Source organism: Oncorhynchus keta, chromosome 26, assembly GCF_023373465.1.
Source record: "Oncorhynchus keta strain PuntledgeMale-10-30-2019 chromosome 26, Oket_V2, whole genome shotgun sequence".
In the NCBI taxonomy this organism is placed as follows: Eukaryota; Metazoa; Chordata; class Actinopteri; order Salmoniformes; family Salmonidae; genus Oncorhynchus; species Oncorhynchus keta.
In genome coordinates, this window is record NC_068446.1 from 35,631,350 (window position 1) to 35,647,668 (window position 16,319).

The window sequence follows — 16,319 nt, forward strand, 5'->3', positions numbered from 1 at the left end:
AGGGGGACTCCAACACTCAGACATAATTTACAAATCAAGCATTTGTGTTCAGTGAGTCCACCAGATCAGAGGAAGTAGGGAAGTACGTGAATTTGACCATTTTCATGTACTGCTAAGCATTGAAAATGTAACGAGTTTTGGTCATCAGGGAAAATGTATGGAGTAAAAAGTAAATGATTTTCGTTAGGAATGTAGTGAAGTAAATGTTGGCAAAAATAGAAATAGTAAAATAAAGTACAGATACTAGAATAAAACTACTTGAGTAGTACTTTACAGTATTTTTACTTAAGTACTTTGCACCACTGACTGACTAAAGCAATTACAATCCTGTTAGGGATTTTCTTCTTACAGTATCAACATTTTAGGGAGAGAGGACATTTTGATGGACAATTGAATTCATGCCATGGAAAATGGAAAATACATCTACCAATTAACTTTACATATGCTTTATTATTATCTATTTCCAAAGTTCAAGTGAGGCGGGAAAAATACATTCCCGCCACATAGGCCTGCAGTTAAATTAATATTCCTGTGTATTCTATTCTTGGTCATCAACATATTATGGTATCTGTACCGGAAATAGGACTGGCTAAATTGGACGGGACGCAAATCAGTCCTCTATTTCCTTACCCCATTGAAGTTTAAATTTAAAATGGTTAAGATAATGGTTAAGGTTAGGTAAAGGGTTTATGGTTAAGGTTTAGGGTAGGATTTAGGGTAGGGACGTCCCAAGGAACCCGGATAGAATGAACCATTTCTCATGGAACAATGCACTACTCAGTCACAAGATCCTTGGGCGTCTCGTGGGTCTACTACATGAAAATAGTGCATGTCTTTTAAATACATTTTAGAATTGCGTTTGAGTCTATATATTTCAACTCATCGAGGTTTAGATTTGTTGAAACAATCGTGAGGTCTTTGAAATCGGATAAATTAATACTATAATTTGAAGAAAAAAACAAGGAGGCGGAGGGATCTACGCTACTCCCTTTACGTGTAATAATATTGGTTTTAAAGAGTAGCTTCGACCTCGTTACAGCCAGAGATTACAGAGTGCGCGGGGAGAATCATCGGGTACATCTCGAAGTGTCCGACTGGTACTTTATTAACGCTCACAATAACACATGTGCGCAGAAGGAAGCATTTTCGGGATTTTGATCTGAAGGAAAGAACAACATATTATTTGTTGGAATACTACTTTTCAACGTTATTCTCCCTGTGAAATTAAAGACTGATCTGCGTGTTATTTTTGGCATTTCGGTGTCCTCGTGCTCAATTGGACTTCATTTTAAGAACCTGAATTGGGAGTTTCTTTTTGGCAACGAGTAATAATGTTACTGTCCAAATTTGGCTCATTTTCCCATATTTGCAGCACGTCCAACATGGATTTGCCAGTGAAAATACAGCTTCAGCAAGGTATGGGACTTCCCTATGTAATTATGTGATATTAGGTTATTTCCTGTAACGTTACAGCTCGGTTGGGCCCACATATGAACCGACTGCGTCAATAATTGGGCATTAGTGGTAGCTAATAATGTAGGCTATTACATGGAATGTTTTCCCAATTATAGTTTTGTGATTATTTGATGTCAGGCATTTGCCGGCAAGTCTGACCTTAAATCTGGAGCCATTTTGAAACCCTCGTGCTGGAGCGCATTTTGTGCCTGAAGGTTGTTTGAGATTGCAACTACATTTATTTTTATTTAATTAACAGTGAAGGTGGAGAAGGAGCCATTCGATAAAATATACCAGGTGGGATCTGTACTAGGAAGCGGGGGATTCGGTACAGTCTACGCCGGTAGTCGGATTTCAGACTGTTTGCCGGTAATTGGAACATTTTTAAACTGCTTTGTTTTGATCGCACCACATGGCAGCAATGTTCGCTGCGTCCACACTGATGCGGTTCTCATGATCACTATTCCTTTTCTATTCCAGGTTGCTGTAAAACATGTAGCTAAAGAGAGAGTTACGGAATGGGGTACCCTTGTAAGTATTATAGCCTACACGTTTTTGTAGTATGTGCTATTTATTTTAGGTTATTCCTGCAAATTGTTTGGGTTTACATTTGTAACCATATACTATTGTTTCATTTTTAAGAACGGTTCATTGGTGCCTCTGGAGATTCTGCTCTTGAAAAAGGTGGGAACCACTTTCCGAGGCGTTATAAAGCTGATTGATTGGTACGAGCGACCCGATGGCTGGTTAATAATCATGGAACGACCGGAGACTGTCAAGGATTTGTTTGACTATATAACCGAGAAAGGGGCTTTGGACGAAGACTCAGCGCGTGGATTTTTCCGTCAGGTCTTGGAAGCGGTACGACATTGCTACAATTGTGGCGTGGTCCATAGGGACATCAAAGATGAGAACCTGCTCGTGGATCTACGTAGCGGAGAACTCAAGCTCATTGACTTTGGTTCGGGGGCGATTCTCAAGGACACCGTTTATACAGACTTTGACGGTAGGTCCATGACGTGTGTTCTTTGACTTGCTGCAGTTTAGCACATACACATGCTACTTTGATTCCGACTCTGGCGGATAATATACTCATTTGACGAATATAGGCCATTGGAATTACCTTAATAACTCACACCCAAAGCAACCTGGATAGTGATGCAGCTTTTCCTACACCATGCTTATAGTCTATCCGTCTATTGAGGCCACATTTAACGTTATTAATGGTCCCGTATCTTTTTTGTAAGGCTATGGAAATATCTATTGTAAATCCTAGTTCAATCGAATGTCATACTTTGTTAAACTAAATGTTAATAACAATGTATAACATTGCCTGTTGAGCTCTTTTTAATGATTGGCTGCTTTAAAAATGGCCAGCTGCCATGTAACATCTGTTTGTTGTGAAACCTGAGACTTGGATGCACCTGAAGTCCCACATTAGCATTCCAGTTTTTGTTTTGTGTACAAATTACTTGAGGCCTTGCGGGGGTCACACTAAGGAGGAAAGGGTTTCTTTGTTATGGGGTGGAAGTGTAGGATGCTATAGTGCAGTCGTTGGTCTTCCCCCTAGTATTTTCTGGTCTGTATTTTTGGTTCAGTCAGCCTCAGGCACCACGCAGACAGTGTAGACACTGTGGGGGGGTAGGAGACTTGCTGGTGGTTTTTCTATGGCAAGATCTCAATTGCATACTCCGGTCCTCTCTCCACTCCCATCTTCTCTCCTTCTCAACCCCATTGGCGGAGAAGGTCAGGGGGGAGGGACCTCTGGCTTTCTCATCCAATGGGTTTTGAGAATGAGATGAGGCGTACGCAATTGAGATCTTCCCAAGGGCTGTCGGCTGACAGAGCTCTCCTTTATGGTGTTGCAGTCTGGTTCACATCCAAGGGTGAGCTTATTACACACAAGTGCACTGTCGGCCTATATCTTTAAGTTTTAGATTCAAATATTAGTACCACTTTCTGAAATGTTAAATTGTATTTGTATTTTCCCCCTTTTCAGGCACGAGGGTATACAGTCCGCCAGAGTGGATCCGATTCCATAGGTATCACGGGCGGTCTGCAACGGTCTGGTCACTTGGCGTGCTGCTGTATGACATGGTGTGTGGTGACATACCCTTTGAACAAGATGAGGAGATCCTCGGGGGATGCCTGTTCTTCAGGAGGAAAGTGTCTACCGGTACGTGTCTCACTATGCCCTGCTGCTGTCTATCCTTTCGTTTACAGTTTGTCTGTCAAACTGCCTGCCTGTGTTGGTCCTCTCCAGTGTGTTTTGGGTGTTTAACCTCTCCTTCTCTCTCTCTCTCTCCAGAGTGTCAGCAACTGATCAAGTTGTGCCTCTGCCTCAGGCCCTCTGACAGACCCACACTGGAGCAGATCTTTGACCACCCATGGATGCGTGTCCCAATCGACGACTCAAAAACAGAGGGGTGTGACATCACCCTCCATGCAATTACACCCGACTCCTCATCAAGCACAAACTCAAGCAAAGAGAGCCTCTGATTGGGCAACCTTGTTGTGTGAAGGGGACATTTTTGCAGACCTGTGGACTTGTGGGTCCTCAGTCTCGAATAGAGCGAGTTAACAGGACTTTTCGTTGGCAACTATAATTTAAGGTTTTCCCTCTAACTTTGTCATTGTTGTTTTGAGGAAATGTTTCCTCACCTGGGAACTTGTTACTTGGGTGGTTTGACCAGCATTCTTTTTGTCAAGATTTATTTTTAGCTGGTTCATGTTCTGTAACCCCCTTATATCAGATCTCCTGGCTGCTCTTATAGAGTATGTTTTTGTATTTTCATTGATTTGGAGTGCCTTTATTTTTTTGCTGCTTTGGTGTGGCTGTAGTCATATGAACCTTGTGTTGGGTTGTCTTTTGCTTGAGAAGTACCTAACCAGAGTAACCCCGTCTCGCTAAGAGCCAATCCCATGAAAGGACCATGTGACGCAGGATCCCGCCCACCGACATGGTGGAATACTTGAAACGCACACTCATCCACACCACAAACTTTCTGCTGCTCTTTCACTGTAAATGCCTGCACAGCTGTGTGGAAATGGGGTTTATTATCTGTTTCTCTGAATGTGTACTGAAAGCATCAAAACCTCTCTCCCTCAATGGCTTCGTAGGGTTTCATACACTTGCGTTTCTGTACCCCCATCTCTGCTGACACTACACAGCACCGGGCTTGGCTGGGACCTGTGTGTGAAATGCACAATCAATGCAATATTCATCGACTTTCTTTCTTCTTACTATTAGTATGTATATTTATGTACATTCTCCCATGTAAAATTATTTATTTGTACTAGACATTCCACACTGTGGCTATTTATTTATTTTATCAATTCATGGAAATCCCAGAAATAAAATTCTACATGGCCTTTTTTGCATTCCGGTAATTTCTCTTTTAGAAAATATCACAATTGTTCTGTATTGGCGATCTATTGAAAAATATGAAAACAAATGAACTTGTGGTTGATTCAATTTTAAATCTCATTAATCCCTTCAATGAGACTGAAATGTGAGTTTAAATTCAAATGGGTGAAGTAATGGTGGGAGATTATTTTTCATACCAAAATTTCAAATAAACCTTTTGTATATTACTTTGTATGAGGTCTGTGTTGTGAAGTTTGACTAGTCATAAACTACTCTCCAAACAATAACATGAGCCCATACTCATGTTTTGGAATAATGTTAGCTGGTCATGGCCATTTACCTGCTACCACATGCACAGCAATCATACTCTTGATTATTGCGATTGCTGAGTCACTCATATGATGAAGCACTGACTACAAGAATGACAAACATCTGAGTCACAAGATCCCAGGAATAGCATTGACATCAAATGTCCCAGTGATCTAATGCTGCCCCCTATGGCAGAAGTGGTGCAGCGATGCTGCCCCTTGTGGGCTCCCAAGTGGTGCAGTGGTCTAAGACACTGCATCTCAGTGTTGGAGGCATCACTACAGACAACCTGGTTCAAATCCAGACAATCACAACTGGCCATGATTGGGAGTCCCGTAGGGCTTTGCACAATTGACCTAGCGTCGTCTGAGTTTGGCCGGTGTAGGCCATCATTGTAAATAAGAATTTGTTCTTTACTGACTTGCCTAGTTAAATAAAGGATACAAATAAACATTTTAAAAAGTAACCAATGTGCTATGCTCAGGTTTCAGCTCCAGCAGAGAATAGATAACTTGTTTTATTCGTGGGCGTGAGCTCCGAATAAGAATCATTTGTCAATCAACCTGTCAACTGGGTAACCTGAGTTTAGGTGAACCACCTTGCTGATACATCTTCTGTAGCTCAGTTGGTAGAGCATGGTGCTTGTAATGCCAGGATAGTGGGTTTTGATTCCTGGGACCACCTATACGTAAAATGTATGAGCAGATGACTGGAAATCACTTTGGATAAAAGCGTCTGCAAAAGGGCACCTCCACTGTCTTCAACCAGGATCTCAGCGATCACTGTCTCATTGCCTGTATCCGCTACGGATATGCAGTCAAACGACCACCCCTCATCACTGTCAAACGCTCCCTAAAACACTAATGCGAGCAGGCCTTTCTAATCGACCTGGCCCGGGTATCCTGGAAGGATATTGACCTCATCCCGTCAGTTGAGGATGCCTGGTCATTCTTTAAAAGTAACTTCCTCACCATTTTAGATAAGCATGCTCTGTTCAAAAAATGCAGAACTAAGAACAGATATAGCCCGTGGTTCACTCCAGACCTGACTGCCCTCGACCAGCACAAAAACATCCTGTGGCGGACTGCAATAGCATCGAATAGTCCCCGCGATATGCAACTGTTCAGGGAAGTCAGGAACCAATACACGCAGTCAGTCAGGAAAGCTAAGGCCAGCTTCTTCAGGCAGAAATCCCCCCCACCCCGCAGCTACCCGCCCAAGCCTCTCCAGGTTCTCCTTTACCCAAATCCAGATAGCAGATGTTCTGAAAGAGCTGCAAAACCTGGACCCGTACAAATCAGCTGGGCTTGACAATCTGGACCCTCTATTTCTGAAACTATGCGCCGCCATTGTCGCAACCCCTATTACCAGCCTGTTCAACCTCTCTTTCATATCGTCTGAGATCCCCAAGGATTGGAAAGCCTTTTCAAAGGGGGAGACACCCTGGACCCAAACTGTTACAGACCTATATCCATCCTGCCCTGCCTATCTAAGGTCTTCGAAAGCCAAGTCAACAAACAGGTCACTGACCAGGTCAAATCAAATTTTATTTGTCACATACACATGGTTAGCAGATGTTAATGCGAGTGTAGCGAAATGCTTGTGCTTCTAGTTCCGACAATGCAGTGATAACCAACAAGTAATCTAACTAACAATTCCAAAACTACTGTCTTATACACAGTGTAAGGGGATAAGGAATATGTACATAAGGATATATGAATGAGTGATGGTACAGAGCAGCATACAGTAGATGGTATCGAGTACAGTATATACATATGAGATGAGTATGTAGACAAAGTAAACAAAGTGGCATAGTTAAAGTGGCTAGTGATACATGTATTACATAAGGATGCAGTCGATGATGTAGAGTACAGTATATACGTATGCATATGAGATGAATAATGTAGGGTAAGTAACATTATATAAGGTAGCATTGTTTAAAGTGGCTAGTGATATATTTACATCATTTCCCATCAATTCCCATTATTAAAGTGGCTGGAGTTGGGTCAGTGTCAATGACAGTGTGTTGGCAGCAGCCACTCAATGTTAGTGGTGGCTGTTTAACAGTCTGATGGCCTTGAGATAGAAGCTGTTTTTCAGTCTCTCGGTCCCAGCTTTGATGCACCTGTACTGACCTCGCCTTCTGGATGATAGCGGGGTGAACAGGCAGTGGTTCGGGTGGTTGATGTCCTTGATGATCTTTATGGCCTTCCTGTAACATCGGGTGGTGTAGGTGTCCTGGAGGGCAGGTAGTTTGCCCCCGGTGATGCGTTGTGCAGACCTCACTACCCTCTGGAGAGCCTTACGGTTGAGGGCGGAGCAGTTGCCGTACCAGGCGGTGATACAGACCGCCAGGATGCTCTCGATTGTGCATCTGTAGAAGTTTGTGAGTGCTTTTGGTGACAAGCCGAATTTCTTCAGCCTCCTGAGGTTGAAGATGCGCTGCTGCGCCTTCTTCACGACGCTGTCAGTGTGATTGGACCAATTCAGTTTGTCTGTGATGTGTATGCCGAGGAACTTAAAACTTGCTACCCTCTCCACTACTGTTCCATCGATGTGGATAGGGGGGTGTTCCCTCTGCTGTTTACTGAAGTCCACAATCATCTCCTTAGTTTTGTTGACGTTGAGTGTGAGGTTATTTTCCTGACACCACACTCCGAGGGCCCTCACCTCCTCCCTGTAGGCCGTCTCGTCGTTGTTGGTAATCAAGCCTACCACTGTTGTGTCGTCCGCAAACTTGATGATTGAGTTGGAGGCGTGCGTGGCCACGCAGTCGTGGGTGAACAGGGAGTACAGGAGAGGGCTCAGAACGCACCCTTGTGGGGCCCCCGTGTTGAGGATCAGCGGGAAGGAGATGTTGTTGCCTACCCTCACCACCTGGGGGCGGCCCGTCAGGAAGTCCAGTACCCAGTTGCACAGGGCGGGGTCGAGACCCAGGGTCTCGAGCTTGATGATGAGCTTGGAGGGTACTATGGTGTTGAATGCCGAGCTGTAGTCGATGAACAGCATTCTCACATAGGTATTCCTCTTGTCCAGGTGGGTTAGGGCAGTGTGCAGTGTGGTTGAGATTGCATCGTCTGTGGACCTATTTTGGCGGTAAGCAAATTGGAGTGGGTCTAGGGTGTCAGGTAGGGTGGAGGTGTTATGGTCCTTGACTAGTCTCTCAAAGCACTTCATGATGACGGAAGTGAGTGCTACGGGGCGGTAGTCGTTTAGCTCAGTTACCTTAGCTTTCTTGGGAACAGGAACAATGGTGGCCCTCTTGAAGCATGTGGGAACAGCAGACTGATTCCCACATGCTTCATGATTGAATATGTCCGTAAACACACCGGCCATCTGGTCTGCGCATGCTCTGAGGGCGCGGCTGGGGATGCCGTCTGGGCCTGCAGCCTTGCGAGGGTTAACACGTTTAAATGTCTTACTCACCTCGGCTGCAGTGAAGGAGAGACCGCATGTTTTCGTTGCAGGCCGTGTCAGTGGCACTGTATTGTCCTCAAAGCGGGCAAAAAAGTTATTTAGTCTGCCTGGGAGCAAGACATCCTGGTCCGTGACTGGGCTGGGTTTCTTCTTGTAGTCCGTGATTGACTGTAGACCCTGCCACATGCCTCTTGTGTCTGAGCCATTGAATTGAGATTCTACTTTGTCTCTGTACTGACGCTTAGCTTGTTTAATAGCCTTGCGGAGGGAATAGCTGCATTGTTTATATTCGGACATGTTACCAGACACCTTGCCCTGATTAAAAGCAGTGGTTCGCGCTTTCAGTTTCACGCGAATGCTGCCATCAATCCACGGTTTCTGGTTTGGGAATGTTTTTATCGTTGCTATGGGAACGACATCTTCGACGCACGTTCTAATGAACTCGCACACCGAATCAGCGTATTCGTTAATATTTCCATCTGACGCAATACGAAACATGTCCCAGTCCACGTGATGGAAGCAGTCTTGGAGTGTGGAGTCAGCTTGGTCTGACCAGCGTTGGACAGACCTCAGCGTGGGAGCCTCTTGTTTTAGCTTCTGCCTGTAGGCAGGGATCAGCAAAATGGAGTCGTGGTCAGGTGGGATTCGAGGTCACTCGAATCCCACCGTACCTTCTCCGCTGTGCAATCTGGTTTCTGAGCCGGTCACCTGTGCACCTCAGCCACGCTCAAGGTACTAAACGATATCATAACCGCCATCGATAAAAGACAGTACTGTGCAGCCGTCTTCATCGACCTGGCCAAGGCTTTCGACTCTGTCAATCACCATATTCTTATCGGCAGACTCAGTAGCCTCGTTTTTCTAATGACTGCCTTGCCTGGTTCACCAACTACTTTGCAGACAGAGTTCAGTGTGTCAAATCAGAGGGCATGTTGTCCGGTCCTCTGGCAGTCTCTATGGGGGTGCCACAGGGTTCAATTCTCGGGCCGACTCTTTTCTCTGTATATATCAATGATGTTGCTTTTGCTGCGGGCGATTCCCTGATCCACCTCTACGCAGACGACACCATTCTGTATACTTCCGGCCCTTCCTTGGACACTGTGCTATCTAACCTCCAAACAAGCTTCAATGCCATACAACACTCCTTCCGTGGCCTCCAACTGCTCTTAAAAGCTAGTAAAACCAAATGCATGCTTTTAAACCGTTCGCTGCCTGCACCCGCACACGCCCGACTAACATCACCACCGTGGATGGTTCCGACCTAGAATATGTGGACATCTATAAGTACCTAGGTGTCTGGCTAGACTGTAAACTCTCCTTCCAGACTCATATCAAACATCTCCAATCTAAAATAAAATCTAGAGTCGGCTTTCTATTCCGGAACAAAGCCTCCTTCACTCACGCCGCCAAACTTACCCTAGTAAAACTGACTATCCTACTGATCCTCGAATTCGGCGATGTCATCTACAAAATAGCTTCCAATACTCTACTCAGCAATCTGGATGCAGTTTATCACAGTGCCATCCGTTTTGTTACTAAAGCACCTTATACCACCCACCACTGCGACCTGTATGCTCTAGTCGGCTGGCCCTCGCTACATATTCGTCGCCAGACCCACTGGCTCCAGGTCATCTACAAGTCCATGCTAGGTAAAGCTCCGCCTTATCTCAGTTCACTGGTCACGATGGCAACACCCACCCGTAGCACGCGCTCCAGCAGGTGTATCTCACTGATCATCCCTAAAGCCAACACCTCATTTGGCCACCTTTCATTCCAGTTCTCTGCTGCCTGTGACTGGAACGAATTGCAAAAATGGCTGAAGTTGGAGACTTTTATCTCCCTCACCAACTTCAAACATCTGCTATCTGAGCAGCTAACCGATCGCTGCAGCTGTACATAGTCTATCGGTAAATATCTACCTACCTCATCCCCATACTGTTTATATTTATTTATTTTTCTGCTTTTTTGCACACCAGTATCTCTACCTGTACATGACCATCTGATCATTTATCACTCCAGTGTTAATCTGAAAATGTTTAATTATTCACCTACCTCCTCATGCCTTTTGCACACAATGTATATAGACTCTCTTTTTTTTCTACTGTGTTATTGACTTGTTAATTGTTTACTACATGTGTAACTCTATTGTCTGTTCACACTGCTATGCTTTATCTTGGCCAGGTCGCAGTTGTAAATGAGAACTTGTTCTCAACTAGCCTACCAGGGTAAATAAAGTTGAAATAAAAATAAAATAAATGAAAATATGTATTATTATTGCTTTGTTGGATGCTAAACCAGGAATGGTTTTCTCTGGGGGGAAAAGTCTCTAACGTTAAACAGAATGTATGTAAGCAGCCCAATGTAGCATTCCCCCCATATGTGGCTTGACAACTGTGTCTATATTTATTTGATTTAACCTATTTAATTAGGCAAGTCTGCTGAGTGCCTTGGGTAATAGGGCATTGTCTCTCTGCCCTGACATGTAAATGTCCCACAGCTTCATCAAGAGGCCTTCTGTCTATATGCTATAGGCAAACATTAACACACCCAGAAAATCAAGCCCTTGTGAAGCTTAAGTTAGCAAACAGTGCCTTGCTTGTCTTTTTTCAGCACGTTTTTTCTTTCGCAAAGAAAGTCACTTAGGCCCATTCAATGACCAATCAACACTAAAATAAACTAGGTGATTATAGAGTATTACGGATTTTTGATCCTCAGATGTAGTTAAAAAGTTTTACCATGTGTAATAATAGCCACAGTCACACCATCAGGAGCATGATATGACAGTTGTCAAAATCAGTCATAACCATATCTAGTGATGCGTTCCATAAGGGGAAGCATTTGCGAATCAGTAAAGGAGAAACATCCTATGATTCCCTCTCCATATGATCAATCAGGACCTCCTCAAAGTAGAATTCCTTTCTAAGGATTAAGACAGCTGATCACAGCTAATCAACCATCATGTCATCATGAGGGTAGTGTCTGCCTCAACTTGCATGGGCATTCCAGCAGCTCAAAACACCAACATAAAAGATTACCATTATTTCAGAGTATCTATACGGGAATTACTTAATAATACATTAATACACACCATTTGATATAATAATGTGTAGCATACAGGGAAAGAAGTATACTGTTGTATTATTTACATGCATTACACATTCTATGATTTTTTTTGGTTCCAAAGAAACAAGCAGTCTCTGTCATGTTTAGAAGTTCAAAAGTCTGATGTCACATGATGCCACAAGGCCCAGACCTCTGAGGAAGTGGGGGAAAGCTGGTCCTGCCATATAGAGAGCCTGTTGATGATGGACAGCACATTCCACAAGAATGCTACGAGGGTGTTGTGAGTAGGTGCAACATGACTCAAGGCCGGCAAGAATTGAAAGAGAACAGAACACTTCAGAAGCATATTGATGACTAAATAAATGACATCAAGGCATATACCGTGAGCAACAGATCAATCAGCACTATGTAATTGCCTTTAATTCAACACAAATGGGTTGTCTTTTCCAAAGCTGTCTCCTTGCTTCCTGTTATTGCGGAGATGTTTTTGCATGGCTATCCGGAACTGTCAGCCAGCTCACAACACAGCACACTGACACATAAACACAATGTCCCCATCTCAATGTCCCAAATATCACCCTTCAAAACAGGCAGAACAAACTCTGCTCAGTAATTTAGTCATGTCACAATATGTAAATGTCTTGAGAAAAAAAAGGATCCTTCACCATAACTGTGTTGGCATGCAGTACCATTATCATATCCTATTCCAATGACCTCAAATCATTCAATTGACTACCTAATGTCTTCACTGATATTTTCAACCTCTCCCTGACCCAGTCTGTAACACCTACATGTTTCAAGTAGACCACCATAGTCCCTGTGCCCAAGAACGCCAAGGTAACCTGTCTAAATAACTATCGCCCTGTTGCACTCACATCTGTAGCCATGCAATGCTTTAAAAGCCGGTCATGGCACACATCAACACCGTCATCCCAGACATCCTGATCCCACTCCAATTTGCACTCCAAACTGCCCTTACCCATCCGGACAATGCTGTTCATTGACTACAGCTCAGTGTTAAACATCATAGTGACCTCCAAAACTCATCACTAAGCTATGGACCCTGGGATTAAAGACCTCTCCCCAGATGGTGTGGGTAGACAACACATACGCCACACTGACCCTCAACACAGGGGCCCCGGAGGGGTGCGTGCTTAGTCCCCACCTGTACTCCTTGTTCACCCACGACTGCGTGTCCATTTATGACTCCAACACCATCATTAAGTTTGCCAACGACACAGTGATGGTAGACATGATCACCGACTTTGATGAGAGGGCCTACAGGGATGAGGTCAGAGACCTAGCAGTGGGGCCAGGACAACAACCTATCCCTCATTGTCAGCAAGACAAATGAGCTGGTGTGAATGCACACCCCCATTCACGTCGACCGGGGCTGTAGTGGAGTGGGCCGAAAGTTTCAAGTTTCTTGGTGTCCGCATCACTAAGGACCTGTCATGGTCCAAACATACCAACACAGTCATGAAGAGGGTACAACAACACCTCTTCCACCTCAGAAGGCTGAAAATATTTGGCATGGGCACTCAGATACTCAAGAAGTTATACAGTAGGGGCCTCCCGGGTGGCGAGCACTGCATCACAGTGGTAGGTGTGCCACCAGAGACTCTGGGTTCGAGCCCATGTTCTGTCGCAGGCGGCCGTGGCCTGGAGGTCCACGGGGCGACGCACAATTGACCTAGCGTCGTCCGGGTTAGGCCGGTAGGGATATCCTTGTCTCATCGCGCACTGCACGCTAACCAGGTCGCCAGGTGCACGGTGTTTCCTCCGACACATTGGTGCAGCAGGCTTCCTGGTTGGATGCGTGCTGTGTTAAAATTGGTTTCGACCTTCGTCTCTCCCGAGCCCGTACGGGAGTTGTAGCGATGAGACAAGATAGTAACTACAAACAATTGGATACCATGAAATTGGGGAGAAAAGGGGGTAAAATAAAAAATAAGTTATACAGCTGCACCATCGAGAGCATGCTGACTGGCTGCATCAGAGCTTGGTATGGCAACTACTTGTCATGTTCGTCATAGTGAGGAGACCAAGGCGCAGCGTGGTAAGCCTAACCCTTTAATAAAAGAGAGAACACTGAACAGAACTAAACAAAACAACAGAACGAACCATGAAGCAATATGGCTAGTGCAGAACAGGCAACTAAACATAGAATAACAACCCACAAAATAACCAAGGAATATGGCTACCTAAATATGGTTCCCAATCAGAGACAACGATAAACAGCTGCCTCTGATTGAGAACCAATCTAGGTAACCATAGACATATAAAAACCTAGACTAGACAACCCCCTAGACATACAAAAATCCCTAGAAAATACAAAAACTAAACAAACCACCCTTGTCACACACTGACCTAACCAAATAATAAAGAAAACAAAGATAACTAAGGTCAGGGCGTGACACTACTTGGCATCCGACTGCAAGGCACTACAGAGGATGGTGCGCACGGTCCAGTACATCACTGGGGCTGAGTTCCTTGCCAACCAGGACCTCTATACCAGGCGGTGTCAGAGGAAGGCCCTAAAAAAATGTCAAAGACTCCAGCCACCCAGGTCATAGACTGTGCTCTCTGCTACCGCACAGCAGGTGGTACCGGAGCGCCAAGTCTGGGACCAAAAGGCTCCTGAACAGCTCCTTCCCCAAAGCCATAAGACTGCTGAACAGTTCATCAAATGGCTACCCAGACTATTTGCATTGAACCCCCTTTTTTTTGTTGCACTGACATTCTTGCACAGACTCTTTGACTTTACCCACACATCTTACACTGACACTCCAACACACACACACACGCTGCTGCTACTCTGTTTATTAGCACACTTTTTATTCATACTTTTTAACTCTCCGTTGTTTGGAAAGTGCTTGTAAGTAAGCATTTCACGGTAAAGTCTACACCTGGTTTATTCGGCGCATGTGACAAATAACATTTGATTTGATATTTCCAGTTACTCATGATAATTCTGTGTTCTCTCTAGCACTTTGTTCCTAATCTGGATTTATATCCTTGGTTAGATTTCATGAATAGGAATACAGCCAGAGCTGATGCTAGTGTTTATTTCTGTGGCATTAGGAGGCACCATGTGGGTATAAAAAGTGTGGTGTCACCCTGAGCAGGTGACTACCATTCTCCCTCATTTCTTGAGATCAGTAGAGCCAGCATCTTCTCTGTCATGTTCCACCAACAGCGTCGCTGTCCAGCAGATACAGTATATCAGGCTTTTTGTGATATGTGTGTTTGTGTGTGTGTTGGAAAGTCTAAGGAGAAGGTTCAATGGGCATAAAACAGAAGTGTATTGACCTTAAGCATGGTCAACGAGAGGTGATCTCATCATTGTTTTGCTTTATGCTCTGTTTTGGAAACAGGCTGGAAACTGTGAGTCATCCTCAGCTTTCAGTGCAGTGACGTTTTAGCATCAATGAGTAATACACCCAACTCGGATTTCGGTTTCCAAGCTGTGTAAGAGGCCACAGCCTTGAGTCAATCTCTATCAATAAAAACTGGTCTCTACCCGTCATCACTAGGCTTGTGATTTGCCTCGTCGGTATATCATCAGCTCAACACGTTGACATTGAACATGGGATTCTAGGATCCCTTTAGTCATGTTTACTTTGGACAAATCCTTGTTCTGTTCATGTGTATAAGCAAGGATAAGTTGAATGAACAAGAGAGAAGGTGGAACCAAACCCTGTAAGACCCAGTAGAAATGTAATGAACAAGAGAGGTGGACCCAAACCCTGCAAGACCCAGTAGAAATGTAATGAACAAGAGAGAAGGTGGACCCAAACCCTGCAAGACCCAGTAGAAATGTAATGAACAAGAGAGAAGGTGGACCCAAACCCTGCAAGACCCAGTAGAAATGTCCATAAATGTAGTCTACAAATGGTGCACTAACTAAAAACTAGCCCTGCTTCTCTAACCCTATCTAGCCATCATTGGTTCTCTAACCCTAATCGTAACTAGCCATCACTGGTTCTCTAACCCTAAACGTAACTAGCCATCACTGGTTCTCTAACACTAACCCTAAACCTAACCATCACTGGTTCTCTAACACTAACCCTAAACCTAACCATCACTGGTTCTCTAACACTAACCCTAAACCTAACCATCACTGGTTCTCTAACCCTAAACGTAACTAGCCATCACTGGTTCTCTAACACTAACCCTAAACCTAACCATCACTGGTTCTCTAACACTAACCCTAAACCTAACCATCACTGGTTCTCTAACACTAACCCTAAACCTAACCATCACTGGTTCTCTAACCCTAAACGTAACTAGCCATCACTGGTTCTCTAACACTAACCCTAAACCTAACCATCACTGGTTCTCTAACACTAACCCTAAACCTAACCATCACTGGTTCTCTAACACTAACCCTAAACCTAACCATCACTGGTTCTCTAACACTAACCCTAAACCTAACCATCACTGGTTCTCTAACACTAACCCTAAACCTAACCATCACTGGTTCTCTAACACTAACCCTAAACATCACTGGTTCTCTAACCCTAAACGTAACTAGCCATCACTGGTTCTCTAACACTAACCCTAAACCTAACCATCACTGGTTCTCTAACACTAACCCTAAACCTAACCATCACTGGTTCTCTAACACTAACCCTAAACCTAACCATCACTGGTTCTCTAACCCTAAACGTAACTAGCCATCACTGGTTCTCTAACCCTAAACGTA

At 44.3% G+C, this 16,319-nt stretch overlaps 1 protein-coding gene across 1 annotated transcript; it reads left to right on the plus strand.

Annotated features, from left to right (window-relative positions):
* The first annotated feature begins 833 nt into the window (after window positions 1-833).
* LOC118359319 (serine/threonine-protein kinase pim-3-like) lies at window positions 834-5,049 on the plus strand. Its single transcript, XM_035737807.2, has 6 exons — window positions 834-1,416; window positions 1,715-1,824; window positions 1,936-1,986; window positions 2,098-2,461; window positions 3,455-3,631; window positions 3,764-5,049. The coding sequence occupies exons 1-6, from the start codon at window positions 1,332-1,334 to the stop codon at window positions 3,952-3,954; spliced, it is 978 nt and encodes a 325-aa protein (XP_035593700.1). The 5' UTR covers window positions 834-1,331; the 3' UTR covers window positions 3,955-5,049.
* The last annotated feature ends 11,270 nt before the right edge of the window (window positions 5,050-16,319 follow it).

Excerpts from the sequence above, each read along its gene's own strand:
- LOC118359319 (XM_035737807.2), top strand. The coding sequence starts at position 1,332 with ATGTTACTGTCCAAATTTGGCTCATTTTCCCATATTTGCAGCACGTCC. Across the intron at positions 1,987-2,097 it reads TTACGGAATGGGGTACCCTT|AACGGTTCATTGGTGCCTCT; the intron begins GTAAGTATTATA and ends TTCATTTTTAAG. Across the intron at positions 3,632-3,763 it reads CAGGAGGAAAGTGTCTACCG|AGTGTCAGCAACTGATCAAG; the intron begins GTACGTGTCTCA and ends CTCTCTCTCCAG.